Below are 17,143 nucleotides of genomic sequence, written 5' to 3' on the forward strand. Positions count from 1 at the left end.
GCAATTTTCGTGCAAAATATGGTCCGAATAGTGATTTAACTTCATCAACTGTAAAGACATTAATTAAAAAATTTAGGAAGACTGGATCAATTAATGATCTTAAACACTCTGGCCGTCCTTCAACAAGTCGTTCAACACAAAACATCGAAGCAGTTCACAGTTCGTGAAAGTGTTGCTGAGAGTCCAGGGACATTAATTCGGCACCGTGGTCAAGAATTGGACATTTTGAGAAGCTCTCTACAGTGTATTCTCACGAAAGATTTGCATCTTCATGCTTACAAAGTTCAATTGACTCAAGAACTGAAGCCTACTGACCACACACAGTGAATAGAGTTCTTTGAATGGATTATGGAACAACAACAAGTGGATGCTGGTTTTTCTGACAAAATCATCTTCAGCGATGAGACTCATTTTCATCTTGATGGCTTGGTTAATCGACAAAATTGTTTCATTTGGGGTTCAGAAAATCCACGAGTGATTGTTGAGAAACAAATGCATCCACAGTGTGTCACTGTTTGGTGCGGATTTTGGGCTGGAGGCATCATCGGACCATTCTTCTTCGAAAATGTGGCTGCTCAGGCAATAACAGTTAATGGTGCTCACTATCGAGACATGATAATCCATTTACCCGATATGCTATTCTATACATAACCCTATACTGTATACTTTATGAATCAATAAAAAATTTACAATTTTTAATTATAAACCTGTGTTTTCTATCAAAATTACTTCTTGTGTGAATTTTGGGACACCCTTAGTTACTTGAGCTCTGGTCTGAGGAAAATTAAGTCTGGAACTGAATCTAGCCCATGGGCCAGAGAAACTGCATCCTTAACCCAACATCACCTGATTACTCTTCTAGAGTTGGCTTGGAAATGAAATTGAGGTTATGGTCAGTACTGAGGAAGCCAAACGCCATCTTAATGACCTTCTTGAAGATAGAAAGATCCTGGCTCAGGATCTGGCTCAACTCAAAGAACAAAAGGAATCTGGGGAGAATCTACCTTCTAAATTCCGGGTAAGTGCCCTTATGGAAATATTTGACCAATTATCAGACTCTGTACTCCCCAGACACACTCACTGCTTTGGAGGATTACTTTCCTTCGAGTACTTCACCCTCATTCCCACTATTCTTTTTTACAGAGGCGCACATTCTCAGTTGCTGAACTTCATGGTCAAGTTTCTGAATCAGAGGATTCCATTACAAAGCAGATTGAAAGCCTAGAGACTGAAATAGAACTCAGGTAATGGGACTGTCTGTAAGGCATTATAAAAATGTATGCCTGGAGTCAAAATAGAACATGCTAGTCCAGTGATTCAAAAGGTTTATGATGGTGGAGAAACAAGAGAAAGTAGCAATTTTTTTAAAAAAATATACACATCACTGTTATGCCCAGATTTCAGGATCCCCAAGAAACCACACCAGGGAGCCAGCCATGTCCGATGCAAAAGCATAAGAGTCTTTATTCAAGCCGGGGCTTGGCTCCCCTACCCTCCTTACTGACGCAGCAGCAAGTGGCAGAGAGAGAGCTAGCCCTGTGGGAAGAGGGGTTTTATAGGGGGTTGGAGTAAGGGGAGGAGAAACGACTGTGGGCCCTGCCGATTGGCCAGGCGCAAGTCGGTGTCTTGTTACACAGGATGTGGTCATATCTATGGTGCGCACTTCCCTTGATTGTCATTGGTTAGCTTAAAGAAGTCCTGGGTGTGGCTAGCAGATGCTTGGGCTTCAAGAAGCCTTGCTGAGCACATGGCTGCCCAAAAATGGAGGATCCAAGGTAAGATGGAGGGCATAGCCCTTACCCTGGGGCAAGATGGAGGGCGTAGTCCTCGCCCTTTCAATCACTAGATAAGTTAGATACATTTTCTCATTCAGTCCTTCCCTATGAGGTATATAACTTATGAGGTATGTATGATTCTTCTTACTTTAGAGATCTGAAGTTCACAGATTTTAATATATTTGCTATAGATTATATAGAGTTGGGATTTGGAACTTGGGCTATCTAACTCCAAAGCCCATGCTCTTTAAGCTGCACCACAATTTTTGATGCAGTAATATCTCTGAAATGTGGAACTGACTAAAAACAAAACTTTAGAGGAACCTAAGAAATGATCTCAGAAGAGCAACAACAGCATGATGTGGCTCAGTGGTTGAGCATTGACCTATGAACCAGGAGGTCATGATTCAATTCCCAGTCAGGGCACATGCCCGGGTTGCAGCTCGATCCCTAGTGGGTCTGTGTGCAGGAGTCAGCTGATCAATGATGTTTCTATCTCATCATTGATGTTTTTATCTCTGTCTCCCTCTCCCTTCCTGTCTCTGAAATCAATAAAAATATTTTTTTAATTACAAAAGCAACAAGGAGGAGAACTTTAGAAATCAACAGCAAAGTAGATAGAATAGAACGTACAGGTAAAGTGATTATGAGCATTAAATGAGATTAGTAAGTAAAGTACATAACAGTACAGTAGTTGACATAGTAGAACTGCTCAATGAATGTTCTTCTCTTTTTTTAAATGTATTTTTAGGAGGATCAGAACTTAGACATTATAAATTTCTTAAGATAATAGAATTTTATTGCCCAGAAGAGCTTGGAGGTCATTTAATTTGTTTTTAGCAATACACACTAGTGTTCATCTTTGGATACATCTATAAGTCACTCAGCATTTGAGTTTCTGCTTTGTGCTGCACTAGGTGCAGTTGGTATATATAGAAAAAATAGATGGCATCACCCTTACTCTCAAGTGGAAATAGTATAATGTGAAAGAATAATTTGTTAAAATTTCAGGAATATTGTAAGCCATTGATAGCTTACAATTGGTTATGGTGAGAGGATTTACACAACAGAAACTAGCAAAAGCTACAAATCAGGTCTGGTTTATTTTTTGTTTTTTGTGTGTGTGTTTTTTTTTAATTTTATTTTCTTGTTTAAAGTATTACAAATAGTAGTACATATGTCTCCTTTTTTACCCCATTGACCTTCCCCTGGCCTCCCCTACCCCCCAGCACATGCCCTTACCCCACCCCCACCCCCAGTGTCTTGTGTCCATTGGTGATGCTTCTATGCATGCATATAAGTCCTTCAATCTCTTACCCCCCGCAACACTCCCCAGCCTTCCCGCTGTAACTTGACAGTCTATTTAATGCTTCTCTGCCTCTGTATCTATCTTTTTGTTCATTAGATTATAATGTTCTTTATTATCCATAAATGAGTGAGATCATGTGGTATTTTTCTTTCACTGCCTGGCTTATTTCACTTAGCATAATGCTCTCCAGTTCCATCCATGCTGTCGTAAATGGTAAGAATACCTTCTTTTTTTATAGCAGCGTAGTATTCCATTGTGTAGGTGTACCATAGTTTTCTAATCCACTCATCTGCTGATGGGCATTTAGGCTGTTTCCAAATCTTAGCTATTGTAAATTGTGCTGCTATGAACATAGGAGTGCATATATCCTTTCTGATTGATGTTTCTGTTTTCTTGGGATATATTCCTAGAAGTGGTATTACTGGGTTGACCCAAGCCATTATTCTCAATTAATATTTGACAAAGGAGGCAAGAGCATACACTGGAGTCAAAGCAGCCTCTTTAATAAATGGTGCTGGGAAATTTAGTCAGATACATGCAAACAAATGAAACTAGATCACCAACTTACACCATACACAAAAACAAACTCAAAATGGCTAAAGAACTTGAATGTAAGATGGGAAACCATAAAAACCCTACAAGACTCATAGGCGCAAAATTGCAGACATATGTCGTAGCAATATCTTTACAGACACAGATCCTAGGGCAAGAGAGACTAAGGAGAAAATAAACAAATGGGACTACATCAAAATAAAAAGCTTTTGCACAGCAAAAGAAACCATCAACAAAATGAGTAGAGAGCCCACTGCATGGGAGAACATATTTGCCAATGTTATCTCTGATAAGGGTTTAATCTCCAACATTTACAGGGAACTCATACAGCTTAACAAAAGGAAGATAAACATCCCAATAAAAAATGGGTAAAGGACCTAAATAGACACTTTTCGAAAGAGGACATTCAAAAAGCCAAGAGACATGCAAACATGCTCAAAGTCACTAAATCATCCTAGAGATGCAAATCAAAACAACAATGCGGTATCATCTCACACCTGTCAGAATGGCTAACATCAACAAATTAACAAATGACAAGTGCTGGAGAGGATGCGGAGAAAAAGGAACCTTCCTTCACTGCTGGTGGGAATGCAGACTGGTGCAGCCATTGTGGAAAACAGTATGGCATTTCCTCAAAAATTTAAAAATGGAACTGCCATTTGACCCAGTAATCCCACTTCTAGAAATATATCCCAAGAAACTAGAAACACCAATCAGAAAGGATATATGCACCCCTATGTGCATAGCAGCACAATTTACAATAGCTAAGATTTGGAAACAGGTCTGGTTTTTTAAGTGCTGGTTGTTAAACATTTACCTGCATAACACTGGGCATAAGTAAATGATTACTTAAATGTAGGGCAAGTGCCGAGTAGAGGGCAATCGGACAGAGGTGAGTTTAATCAAGAGAATTTTCCTAAAATTTATGAGGCATAAACTAAATTTTGAAATAGCCAAGGGTTATAAATTGTCAGAGATGACAGGAAAGGGCTTATGATGGACAACTCTGAAGTGTTCTGGCCCACCTCTTCTAAGAAGCCTACCCTGACCCTTCATCCCTCACTAATCTCCCTCTTCTCTAACCTCCTTCAGAACTTATAGTACTCAATCGTGATACAGATGACATATGTTATCTTTATATTTATTAGCTGTTTTATGTTTACTAGTCTTGTCAATCTAGAAAGACTGTAAGCCTTTGAAGGAAAGGACTACATATTAGACCAGGGTTGTCAAAGTGTAGTCTGAAAACTCCTGGGGGTCTCTGAGACCCTTTCAGGGAATCTGATCAAAACTATTTTCATAATAACATTAAGATGCTATTTGCCATGATAGTACAAAAGCAACAGTGGACAAAACTGGTGACAGCTTGCACAGAAGCAGTGGTACCAATCTGTAGCAGTGGTCACTGAATACATCGCCACCACACACTCACAGATTTAAAAAGTGAGTCTCACTTAAGAGTGGCTTTGAGAAAGCAGTAAAAAGTGTTCGTTTCATGAAATCTTCACCCTAGAGTTCAGCCCTTTTTGGTATGTGTGACGGAGTGGGAAGAGCACAGCGCGTGTGCAGCGTGCAGGGGTGTGGTGTTGTCTCCAGGAAAGGCGGTTGGCGCTGGGAGGGTGGACAGCAGACCTCTGTGCATAGAACTTCATTTCTACTTGAAAGAATGACTGACAGACCGACAGACCAGACAAACTTGGGTACGTGGCAGACATTTCTCAGAAATGAATGGAGAGAGACTGTCGCTTCAAGGAAAACAGCTGACAGTGTTTGTCACCAGAGAAAAACTTGAATTTTCAAGAGACAGTCAGAATTTTGGAAAATGTGTATCTGCTACTGTGAGCTTGACAGTTTTTCATAACTTTTCTAATGAGACCAGTAGGGATATTAACAAATATGGCCCTAACCAGTTTGGCTCAGTGGCTAGAGCATCGGCCTGCAGACTCAAGGGTCTCAGGTTCGATTTGGGTCAAGGGCATGTACCTTGGTTGTGGACAAATCCCCAGTAGGGGGTGTGCAAGAGGCACTGATCGATGTTTCTCTCTCATCAATGTTTCTAACTCTCTATCCCTTTCCCTTCCTCTCTGTAAAAATAAATAAATAAATAAATAAATAAATAAATAAATAAATAATAAATAAAATATAAAAAAACAAATATGATTTTTCTATACTGTATAAAGAAATGTGTTAATATTTGGAGGCTCTACATGCCTCAGCATTGTCCAAATGGCATGTTACAGAATCATGTATGGGTAAAAGACCTATTCAGATTTCAAATTAGACCAATGGATATTAATGTAAGAGAGTATGAAATGTTTATTAATAATGGTTTCATATTCCACTTTGTTTTGTTTTGTTTTGTTTTTTCTTCAGATTCCACTTTTCAACTAACTTTAAAGGAGCTACCACTTGTAGGCTTTTGGTGTTATTCTCAAAGCAGAATAGCCACAATTATCTGAAAAGGCTATTAAAATGCTCCTCCTTTATCCACCTACATATCCATGTGAGGCCAGATTGTCTTCATTTACATCAACAAAGACTGAATGCAGAGGGAGATGTGTGAATCTAGGTGTCTTCTACTAAGCCAGATATTATAGAGCTTTGTAAAAGTGAAAAATAATCCGTCTTCTCACTAAATTATTTTTTGTTTTTTTTAATGTTTTTCTTCCATAAAATGTAGGTGAATTTTTATTTTTAAATGAATTAATAAATATTTAATATTTCTCAGTTTTACTTTCTAATGCTGTAGGTATAATGTGTATATGAATGGAACTTCTTAGGTCCTCAATGCCTTTTTCTTTTTTAAATGTTCCCAATAGGCTGAATGCTACCAACATAGCAGAAAGAAAACCTATTGGGAAAATGTTTTGTGGTCATGTCCCTCAATGCTTTTTAAGAGTGTAAAGAAGTCCTGAGACCTAAATTTGAGAACTGCCATGTTAGGTTATTTCGGTACCCATCTTCATATATATATATAGATAGATAGATAGATAGATAGATAGATATAGATATAGATATAGATATAGATATAGATATATAGATAGATATATACACACATACATACACACATATATATGTATGTATGTGTATATATATCTATATATATATATCTATATATATATATATATATATATATATTATTGATTTTACAGAGAGGAAGGGAGAGGGATAGAGAGGTAGAAATATTGATGGGAGAGAAACATCGATCAGCTGCCTCCTGCATGCCCCCTACTGGGGATCGAGCCTGCAGCCAAGGTATATGCCTTTGACCAGAATCGAACCTGGGACCCTTCAGTCCGTGGGCCAATGCTCTATATACTGAGCCAAACCGGTTAGGGTCCCATCTTCTTTATAGTACCTTACATAGCACTGCATGTTATGCACATGCTAGTGTGCTCCCTCTCACTGGTCACATAGCAAATTTAAGAAGAAAGCTATTAATGAAACTAAAATATCGTGTCAATCTTGGTCTCAGACCATACTCGATCAGAAAGTATCTGGAAGCTATAACCAGGATCAGGCAGGGTATCTTGTCTTCTCAGAAGCTTCTCAGTCTCGTGGCAAACACTTCAAGATAACCTCTCACTACACCAACCATAGGTATCAAGTTGGTATTCAGTGCCAGCAAAAGGCATCCACGTGTTTGTTATTTTGAAGCGTTTTTTTTTTCTTCCAGTCTCCAACCTGAATCTTCTTGTATAGGTGAGCCACCATATCATAATCTGAGCTTATGTGGCCTTGAGACAAGTCACATTACAGTCAATGCACTACTAACAAGCCTTACTAAAACAAATCTTTCCAAGTCCCATATATGATCCATTTATTTAAACCAGTATTTAATAAAATGAAACCATTTGGATGGTCTTTGGAGTCTCTTTGTAACAGGATTTGAGCTACTGTATATCCCACAGATGCTGAGCATACATTCTAACCAGATGACTAAATCATTATTTAAATGATATTTAACTGATACCTCCTTCCATAAAACTATTTGAAGTTTCTCCTCAGAACTCTTCCCCTGTCCTGGGTGTTGAGACTACTGGTAATAAGGCTCACTGTTTCTTTCCTTGCAGGAGTGCTCAGATTGCTGACCTTCAGCAGAAGCTACTGGATGCAGAAAGTGAAGACAGGCCAAAACATCGCTGGGAGAATATTGCTACCATTCTGGAAGCCAAGTGTGCAATGAAATATTTAATTGGAGAAGTAAATATTACTCTTCCTACCAGCAATTAGGGATCTGGCTTGGTAGATTGAAATAAGATGTTAGCCTGGAATACTGTCATTGTGTCATTTTATAAGATAAAAACTGCAATAACACTAACATTAGAGAAATAGTTTTATGGGTAAAAGTTGGTGTGAGCAAATGCTCAATAAATGTTTGCTCTTATTATTAGGAAAAGATCAGGATGCCATAATAGGCCACTACTTAAACTATTATACTATAGTACTTTTTAAAACACCCATATTGTAAAAGTTTAAGCCCTAGCCAGTTTGGTTCAGTGGATAGAGTGTCAGCCTGTGGACCAAAGGGTCCCGTGTTTGATTCTGGTCAAGGGCACATACCTTGGTTGCAGGCTCCTCCCCGGCCCAGGCCCTGGTCAGGGCATGGTGCAGTAAGCAACCAATTGATGTGTTTCTCTCACATCGATGTTTCTCTCTTTTACTCTCCCACTCTCTTTAAAAAAGATCAATGGAAAAATATTTTTGGGTGAGGATTAACAACAATAAAAAAAAGTTTAAGATACAATCTAGGACAAACAAATTAATCACTGGCATACAGAGATTTTTCTTAAAGAAAATGCATCTTCACTGACCTTAAAATAGTCTATCATCTTACATTGTCACAAGAGGAATTAAAGTTGGTCACCTCTGGTGATTAAGGCATTTTTTATTAAGACAAGCTTACAAACTCCTCCGATTCTGCAAGTTTGAGCAATGCTTTTACATTTTGTGTTGGGGTAGCAGATTTATCTTACTAAAGAAATTCTCATTAGTCTTACGAGCACTGGTGTTTATGATGTTCGCCATCCGAGCTAATAGAGAATATATAACTAGGCCAGCATAAGATATCAATCTAGCCTGAAGAGCCAGATCTACAGTCTCAGCTAACGTGTCTACGAGTTTCAGCATGTGAACACAGACATTCTGAGATGGGACGTAATTGGCCGTAAGGGTGTGTCTTTTGATTTTCTCTTTAAAATTAAGGAAGAACTTCTTACATATGGAGTTGTCAGCTACTGTTCATGTTGGGTTTATTCTTGCCGAAGCAGGGCAAGAGATTGAATGACCTCAGTGATGACTTCTAGCTTTAAGTTATCTACCTCAACAGAAATATTGGCTCTTGGCCTGAGTAGTGTTGTTACTGTTCAATGGTAGAATCCATATGTCATGAAAACATAAGAATGGACTTGGACATGGAGGAACTTTTCTTAGCCCATTTCAAGAAAGCAGACATTTGTCTGCCTAATGAATGGGGAAAGGTGGCCATTCTTCAAAGAAAATGTTCTTCTTTTAACTTTTCCAGCTGGTCTCCTCCAAGATACAGGTCAGCAAGCTTGAAAGCAATCTGAAACAGAACAAGGCCAGCTGTGCTGACATGCAGAAGATGCTGTTTGAGGAACGGAATCATATTGCTGAAAAAGAGACAGAGTTACAGGCAGAGCTGTTCAGAATGGAGCAACAGCACCAAGAGAAGGTAAACTAGCAAGCCGAGAAGCTATACTGAGGAATAAACCATCATTGCTTTCTGTTGTTAGTTTTAAAAGATAGTGGGGGATATGATGTTTCCTTGAAAAGACCATGTAGCTGGAGCACCTAGTTTGGGCAGTGCGGGGAGGGGTCTGTTCATGTTCCGTCCTAGTTCGACAACTCTGAGGCAGGTTCCCTGATGCCCCCTGCCCCTGAGCTCCTGTGTGCCACCCTCCCCCTCAGGACCTTGCCCAGGCCTTGTGTTCCAACAGTTAACATGCTCAAGGTCACACAGTAAATGGAAGAACTGGCATCTGAATAGCCTGTATTTCACACCTAAGCAGAATTAAGGTCATAGAGGCCTTATAAGCTATGCCAAAGGGGTCAGTCTTTACTCAAGGTTTGCCTCTAAAAAATAGAATTGGATATTTGGGATACTCAGATGATCAAGAGAGCACCCCAATGCTAGAACAAATGAAGTTTGGGCTACACATTTATAGGAAACAAAATTTAAAGCAGTTAAGGTTATTCACAAAATAAGAAATGGTTCTCCAGCTACTCTCCAAAGTCTTCAGGTACCAAATCCCGGTTGACCTAGAATTCCAGTCATTTGCTCCTTAAATATACAAGCTCCGTGAGATGAGCGCTTTCAGATTTTCATTCACCAAACAACTCTGGGTTTGCAAATCTAACACTGGAAACAACCTTAAAAGCTAGAAAGCTGCTTTTATAAAAAGTTTTCTGAGCAATAAAAAAAGACCATATAGTCTTTTCCAAATTTTGCAGATAAGAAACCTGAAACGAAGAGAAATGAATGACTTGTCTAAGTTTATACATACCAGTGACAAGAGATCTTAGCCTCCATTTTGGTATTAAGATTAACATGCCTGGTAAACTATGCAATTGTGCTTGCTTCTTACTACTTCAAGCCATGAGAGCAAAAGAGAACAGTTTAGCCCCAGCCAGGTGGCTCAGTTGGTTGTGGGTTTGATTCCCGGTCATGGCACATAACTAGGTTTCAAGTTCCATCCCCCATTGGGGCACGTCTGGGAGGCAACTGATCACATGTTGTTTCTCCCCCCATCCCTTCTTCTCTCTCTAAAAATCAGTAAAAAACATATCCTCAGTTGAGGATTTAAAAAGAGAGAGAGAGAGAACAGTTCCGCTAAATCACAGAGGAGTCAATCTGATCACTGCTTGGACTGAGCCCAATTTCCTTTTTTGTCTTATTTTTATTTGGTCACATTGGGTTGTATCTTTCTCTAGGTGTTGTACCTTCTCAGCCAGTTGCAGCAAAGCCAGATGGCAGAGAAGCAGCCAGAAGTGTCAGTCAGTGAAAAGAAACAACAGCTGCGGAGCACACTGAAGTGTCAGGTATAATGAGGCAAAGGTTTCCAGAGATGGGTTCCGAGGGCCTGACAGAATTATCTGATTTAGACCATTGTACTTACAGCAGAGAGCAATTAGGTGTTAAACAGGGTTGATAATGGCAGCCTCTACTGCTTTTTGGCCCTAGTTGATCAATTTAAGGTATTTAGAATGTAGCCACACATAGAATAACCTCCTTTTTGGTACAGAAATGACGGTGCATACTCAATACCAGACTCTGAGGCCTCCTGATTCTTTGCCTCAACATGAGCTCTAAATAGTTGAGAAAATTAAAACATCCAGTAGACTCCTAGGGACATTGAGCTGTCTCTTCCTGAGCCTGTTCTTCTGAGCTGAGACTTGACATATTTATAAAATGCCTAGGGTCTAAATTTCTTCCAGAGGCTGGGAACACCACACCCTTACTAGCATATCAGAGCACTATTTTATCCAACTTAGAATCTTTTTCCTGATCCATCAGTCTCTAGGGTTTTCTTGGTACCTCCCATCAAAGATATAACCAAAGTATAGTTAAGGTCGTATGCATGAATCTGGTTGTCTTAAATGCCAGGAAGTTTAATCAGGCTTATTATTAGAGTAGCAAATAAACTGCCTAGTCTGTGTTGAGAAGGATGACCAAAAGCATCTCTGACTTCAGAGAAACAGTTGTCTGCATAGGTTTCTTTTTTTTTTTTCTTTGTTCTAGAATCTTTTATTTTTATTTTTATTTTTTTAATTGCTTAAAGTATTACAAAGGGTATTACATATGTGTCCATTTTATCACCCCGCCCTAGACAGTCCCCCAGCCTCCCCTATGCCCCAGTGTCTTATGTCCATTGGTTATGCTTATATGCATGCATACAAGTCCTTTAGTTGATCTCTTACCCCCCTACCTCCTGCCCCCCAACCCTCCCCGGCCTTCCTGCTGCAGTTTGACAATCTGTTTGAGGCAGCTCTGCCTCTGTATCTATTATTGTTCAAAAGTTTATAATGGTCTCTATTATCCATGAATGAGTGAGATCATGTGGTATGTTTCCTTCATTGACTGGCTTATTTCACTTAGCATAATGGTCTCCAGTTCCATCCATGACGTTGCAAATGGTAAGAGTTCCTTCCTTTTTAGAGAAGCATAGTATTCCATCGTGTAGATGTACCACAGTTTTCTAATCCATTCATCTACTGATGGGCACTTAGGCTGTTTCCAGATCTTAGCTATGGTGAATTGTGCTGCTATGAACATAGGGGTGCATATATCCTTTCTGATTGGTGTTTCTGGTTTCTTGGGATATATTCCTAGAAGTGGGATCACAGGGTCAAATGGGAGTTCCATTTTCAGTTTTTTAAGGAAACGCCATACTGTCTTCCATAGTGGCTGCACCAGTCTGCATTCTCACCAGCAGTGCACAAGTGTTCCTTTTTCTCCACATCCTCTCCAGCACTTGTCGTTTGTTGATTTGTTGATGATAGTGATTCTGATAGGTGTGAGATGGTACCTCATTGTTGTTTTGATTTGCATCTCTCGGATGATTAGTGACTTTGAGCATGTTTTCATATGTCTCTTGGCTTTCTGAATGTCCTCTTTTGAAAGGTGTCTATTTAGGTCCTTTGCCCATTTTTTGATTGGATTGTTTATCTTCCTTTTGTTAAGTTGTATGAGTTCCCTATAAATTTTGGAGATTAGGCCCTTATCAGATATGACATTGGCAAATATGTTTTCCCACACAGTGGGTTTTCTCATTGTTTTGTTGATGGTTTCTTTTGTCTACGGCCATACCACCCTGAACGTGCCCGATCTCGTCTGCATAGGTTTCTTAATCAGCTTCCTGATGTGAATGAGGAATGAGAGGGTGGAGAATGGAAAAGAATAAGGCATGTAGGGCAGAGTCCATAGTTTCTGTGATGGCTGTCAGGGCTGCTTGGGATGTTGGAATAGAGTTGCATTCAGGACACCTAGGAACTGGTGGCAATTGGGCATTTTTCTGGGTGCCAGTGCTTGCTGTGCAAAATCCATCTGCTGCCAGCAACTTGGCAGCAGTATGTTTTCATCTCTGTGAGTTGTTTGGTGCCCCACATGTAGTGCCCAAAATAATCCCACCGATCTCTGTGCTCTCTGGAAATAGGAAGAAGAACTTGAGAAGATGCAAGAAGTGTATGCGCAAAATAAGCAGCTTCTCCGAGAGAATGAAATCATAAAGCAGGTAATACAGCCTCCCATCCACTGAACAAGCCCGGGGAGACCCTGTTGCAACTGAGGCCAACCCTTGGGAGTAAAAGCCTGAATATGATGACTTGGCTGTACTTTATGAGGTCGATATCAAGTTTCCATTTGACATAGTCATGTGCATTTCAAATTATATAAACACATTTTTTAATTTGCTCTTTTCTGAATTGAATCCTAATCTTGTAGTAAAGTGGAAGTCCTTCAACCTACTTTAGTATTACCCTGCCTCACTTTAATATGCTTTCAAATTGAGCTAGCTTAGAAATCTTTATGTTTGAGCCATGAACACTCTCAGAAGCTGCCCTGCAATATACACGTTTTCTCTTCTTTTCAAATAGAAACTGACTCTCCTCCAAGTAGCCAGCAAACAGAAACCTCATCTTCCTAAGGATACCCTTCCCTCTCCAGACTCTTCTTTTGAATATATCCCACCTAAGGTAAACTGCTCAGTGCCTATGATACCTTCCCATAGCCAGGGTTTGGAGTGAGTACACTAAAATCGCATTTTAGAAGAGGTTGCGAGGTTAAATATCCAAATTCCAGCATCTCGATTTTCTTTGGACTCGCAGATAAAACTCTAGGACAGTCTTGAGGGAAATAGGCCTTCTCCCTCCATGGAAGATGGACTCTTGGCCATGTACAGACATGTAATACAGCTGAAGAGGAGGAGCAAAGTAAAAGAGCAGAACTCAGCTGTCCATCCCTAAGTACTTATCAGATCATGAGTCCCTCCCTCCTCAGATTACTCAACCTCTCCTTGCAGTTTCTGTCTCTTCAAAGACTCTGCAAGGCCAAAGGGAGAAGCAGAATTTCTTCTGATTGGTAAAGCCAAGTGGAGTATATTTGAGGGAGTCTGAAATCTCTGCTCTGGGAAGATAGCTGGCAACAGCTACTGTGAAGATATGATCCACATGTGTTGTGTGTTTTTTTAATTAAATAACTATTCCAAACCTTTGTTCTTAGCCAAGACCTTCCCATTTTAAAGAAAAGTTCCTGGAGCAAAGCATGGACATCGATGATCTAAAATATTATTCAGAGAATTCTGTGAATGATCCTGAGGATGGTGATATTGACGATGGGGATGATGAGGAATGGAAGCCAACAAAATTATTTAAGATACCCAAGAAGAACATCCAAGTGGTAGGAGGCAGCTCTCATCTCTGTCAGGGGTTCTAGTCTGTCTTCGCTGCCAGTGGGAATGTACCCGCCCCATACCCTGCACCTGAACCCCTGGATCCCATTCAGAGGCATTGGCTCCACCGAGGGGTGCTCATCAGGCCAGCTCTGTATGGAACCTGGGGCCAGCAGAAGGAGCTGCCTGAGTGTGCAGGTGGTTCTTTTCATGTCTGTGGGCTCTTACCAGTCTGAAAGGTAGTAGTGTTCTATACCATTTCTTCAGGCTGGTTCCAATGTGATCATAATCCTTCACATTTTTATAGCACTTTACAGTTTATAAAGCTTCATATATGTTATTTATTTTCAATTGTCACCAAAAATTCAATGAGATATTTATTATTTGTTTTACAGATGGATCTGAGGCCCATAGGAGGGAAATGACCTTGCCTAAGGTTATAGTGATAGGGCTTGAAATAGAATATTCTGACTCCAAATCCAGTTTGTTTCTATCACATCATGGTCATATCAGTAAAAATTATAGACCAGAAGCTGAGTGCCTAAAAGAGTGATTTTGCTCACTAGGCTAAGGGGTAATGAGAATTACAGAAAAGGCTAAGAGTTCAGATCAAACACACTAGTTAAGGCTAGTTAGGAATAGTCTGACTTTGAGGCATGTGTTATTTATTTACATGATGACAGGCTTACATAATTATCAAATGTAGATGATTTATGTTAAAACATTAACTTCCCGGGCACTACAGTTTACTGCTACTGCAACTGTGCCCTGCAGTCACATTCTGCCGAAGAGAAGTTCACAAACTACCCTAGCTGGCTTCCTAGAAAGTTACTTGATTTAATTAGCTCATCGTGAACCACACAGGGAACTGAGCCTTCTAAAGCCACAACATCAGAGAGAAGCAAGTCATGAGGAATATATAGTCATGCTGGCATTTGGTCATTTGAAAAGAGTAAAAAATGCAATGTATTGGGCAACCTCAGAGAGCTTATAATCTAACTAGAGGCCCAGTGCACAAAAATCGTGCAGGGGGCAGGTTGGGTCCCTCAGCCCAGCCTGCACCCTCTCGCAATCCAGGACTGCTGGCTCCTAACTGCTCGCCTGCCTGCCTACCTGATCACTCCTGACTGCCTCTGCCTGCCAGCCTGATTGCCCCTAACTGCCCCCCCTGCCAGCCTGATTGCCCCTAACTGCTCTCCCCTGCCGGCCTGATCGCCCCTAACCACCTCTGCCTTGGCCCCCGCCACCATGGCTTTGTCCAGAAAGACATCTGGAAGATGTCCAGTCTAATTAGCATATTACCCTTTTATTAGTATAGATAGGAAAACAAGGCAAAGAAATAGAAGCACACCATAGAACCTCAGCATCTTCATCTCAGAGAAATGCACTGAGGGGTTTTTAAGGGTGACTGACTATAAAACCAAACCAAGTAGATAGAGTTTAGGAAGATGCCAGGAAAGAGATGACTATTGCTGCATTATAAGACAGAAAGGGAAATATATGTTGGGGACAACTGGGAGACCATTTCTGGCCCAATGAATAGCATATTGCAAAGATTTGGAGAGAGACAGAGGGTTGAGACACTTAGAGGAAATGGGACAGAACATGTCTGACTTTCATTTACTTAACAAACATTTATGAACTCTACTGTGGTTGAAGTGGAGCACATGAGCTGAGTACAGATTTAAAGGTCAGCTAAGTAACAGGAAGCAGAGTTGAAAAATACACACAAGAAATACATGGTAGAAGGCCTAAAACTGGTGAGGGAGTTTCCAAATGAGAAGCAAATGCAGGTATACTTTCCTCAAGGAAAACTTACTATATGTTATAGCACTGTTGCTCTAAGCCTAAAAAAGAAATATATAACAAAATTTCAAGTAAATAGTATTGCTATCAATGACAAATCCTGTGCTTAAAAGTTAGAAATGATTATTTTCTAGGCTTTCCCCTGATTTTAAAACTCAAGAAGAGACTATAACTGGGCATTAAGGGGAGCAAGCTGGCATACAATCTAGTTTCTCCCTTTGTGTGACCTCAAAGTACATGGATGGTATGACTACTCTTTGATCAGACTGCTCGTAGGCAGACACTATACGTAGACCTTGAGGCTTTGCATGAAGGCCATCCTGATTATTATTGTTCCAACCCAGCTGAAGCAGGCTGATATTATCACTAGGTTACTGAAAGGGAGACTGCAGCAAGGCACCAAAATGATGATTTCTCCAAAGCTACTGCTGAAAAAGTTGGCTTCCTCACTCAGCCATGTTTCCTGTGTGTACTAAGAACATGTTGAAGGATAGGCCATGTGCTATAGTTTTAAAAAGTAATAGCTTAGGAGCCAGATAGACACGGGCTCTAGTTTTGAGTTTGCCACTGGTGAGTTAGATGACCTTAAGCAAGTCACTTAATCTCCTTAGGTCTCAGATTCTTCATCTATGTAATGAAGGGATTATATTAGAAGAGGTGTATAATGTCCCTTTCCAGCACTAATATCCTTAGTCAGAATAACAAAGTTGTTATTGTTTTTAATAAATGGGTTCTAATAAATCTACCTTTATATGGTGTTGTATGGTAATCTCAGAAGTTAAAAGAAGGAATGTATGCAAAAGCGCCTTGTGACAAAATATGCAGGTATTGTATTAAAGCATAGTAAGCATTTTACTAATACTTTGGCAGAAAATAGGAAGCAGGTATTATTGTCTCCATTGTAGAAATGAAAGAATGGAGATGAGCTTGGATGAAGTGACTTGTCCATGCCAAGTATTAAATACTAGAAGCCCGGTGCACAAATTCGTGCACAGGTGGGGTCCCTTGGGGTGGCCTGTGGAGATCAGGCCCCAGCTCGCGGCGGCCCCAACCCCCGCAGCTACCACTGGTCACCATCTGCAGGGCGACCAGCAGGGCGATCAGGTTCCCGCTTGCTCCCGCCTTGGCCTGGCACCACCCACTAATCTGCTCCACCATCTCATCACAGTCCCGCTTTCCTTGGGGCCCATCAGTGCTGGCAGTGCCTCCACTGCAGCCCACTGCCAGTGCCATGTCACCGACGCCCGCCATATTCCGTGCCGCCCCCTGATGGTCAGCGCACGTTATAGCGA

General features: G+C 40.5%; 1 protein-coding gene across 1 annotated transcript in view; it reads left to right on the plus strand.

The window, feature by feature from the left end:
- The window catches only part of KIF4A (kinesin family member 4A), a 177,614-nt gene that overhangs the window by 152,100 nt on the left and 8,371 nt on the right, over positions 1-17,143 (plus strand). Inside the window, exons 22-29 of the mRNA XM_081080846.1 lie at positions 863-1,018; positions 1,144-1,244; positions 7,710-7,839; positions 9,161-9,331; positions 10,591-10,698; positions 12,813-12,890; positions 13,252-13,350; positions 13,877-14,053. Coding sequence (XP_080936972.1) covers positions 863-1,018; positions 1,144-1,244; positions 7,710-7,839; positions 9,161-9,331; positions 10,591-10,698; positions 12,813-12,890; positions 13,252-13,350; positions 13,877-14,053 — 1,020 coding nt within the window. The remainder of the gene's footprint in view (positions 1-862; positions 1,019-1,143; positions 1,245-7,709; positions 7,840-9,160; positions 9,332-10,590; positions 10,699-12,812; positions 12,891-13,251; positions 13,351-13,876; positions 14,054-17,143) is intronic.

Source organism: Myotis nattereri (assembly GCF_964212035.1).
Source record: "Myotis nattereri genome assembly, chromosome: X".
NCBI classification, from domain to species: domain Eukaryota; kingdom Metazoa; phylum Chordata; class Mammalia; order Chiroptera; family Vespertilionidae; genus Myotis; species Myotis nattereri.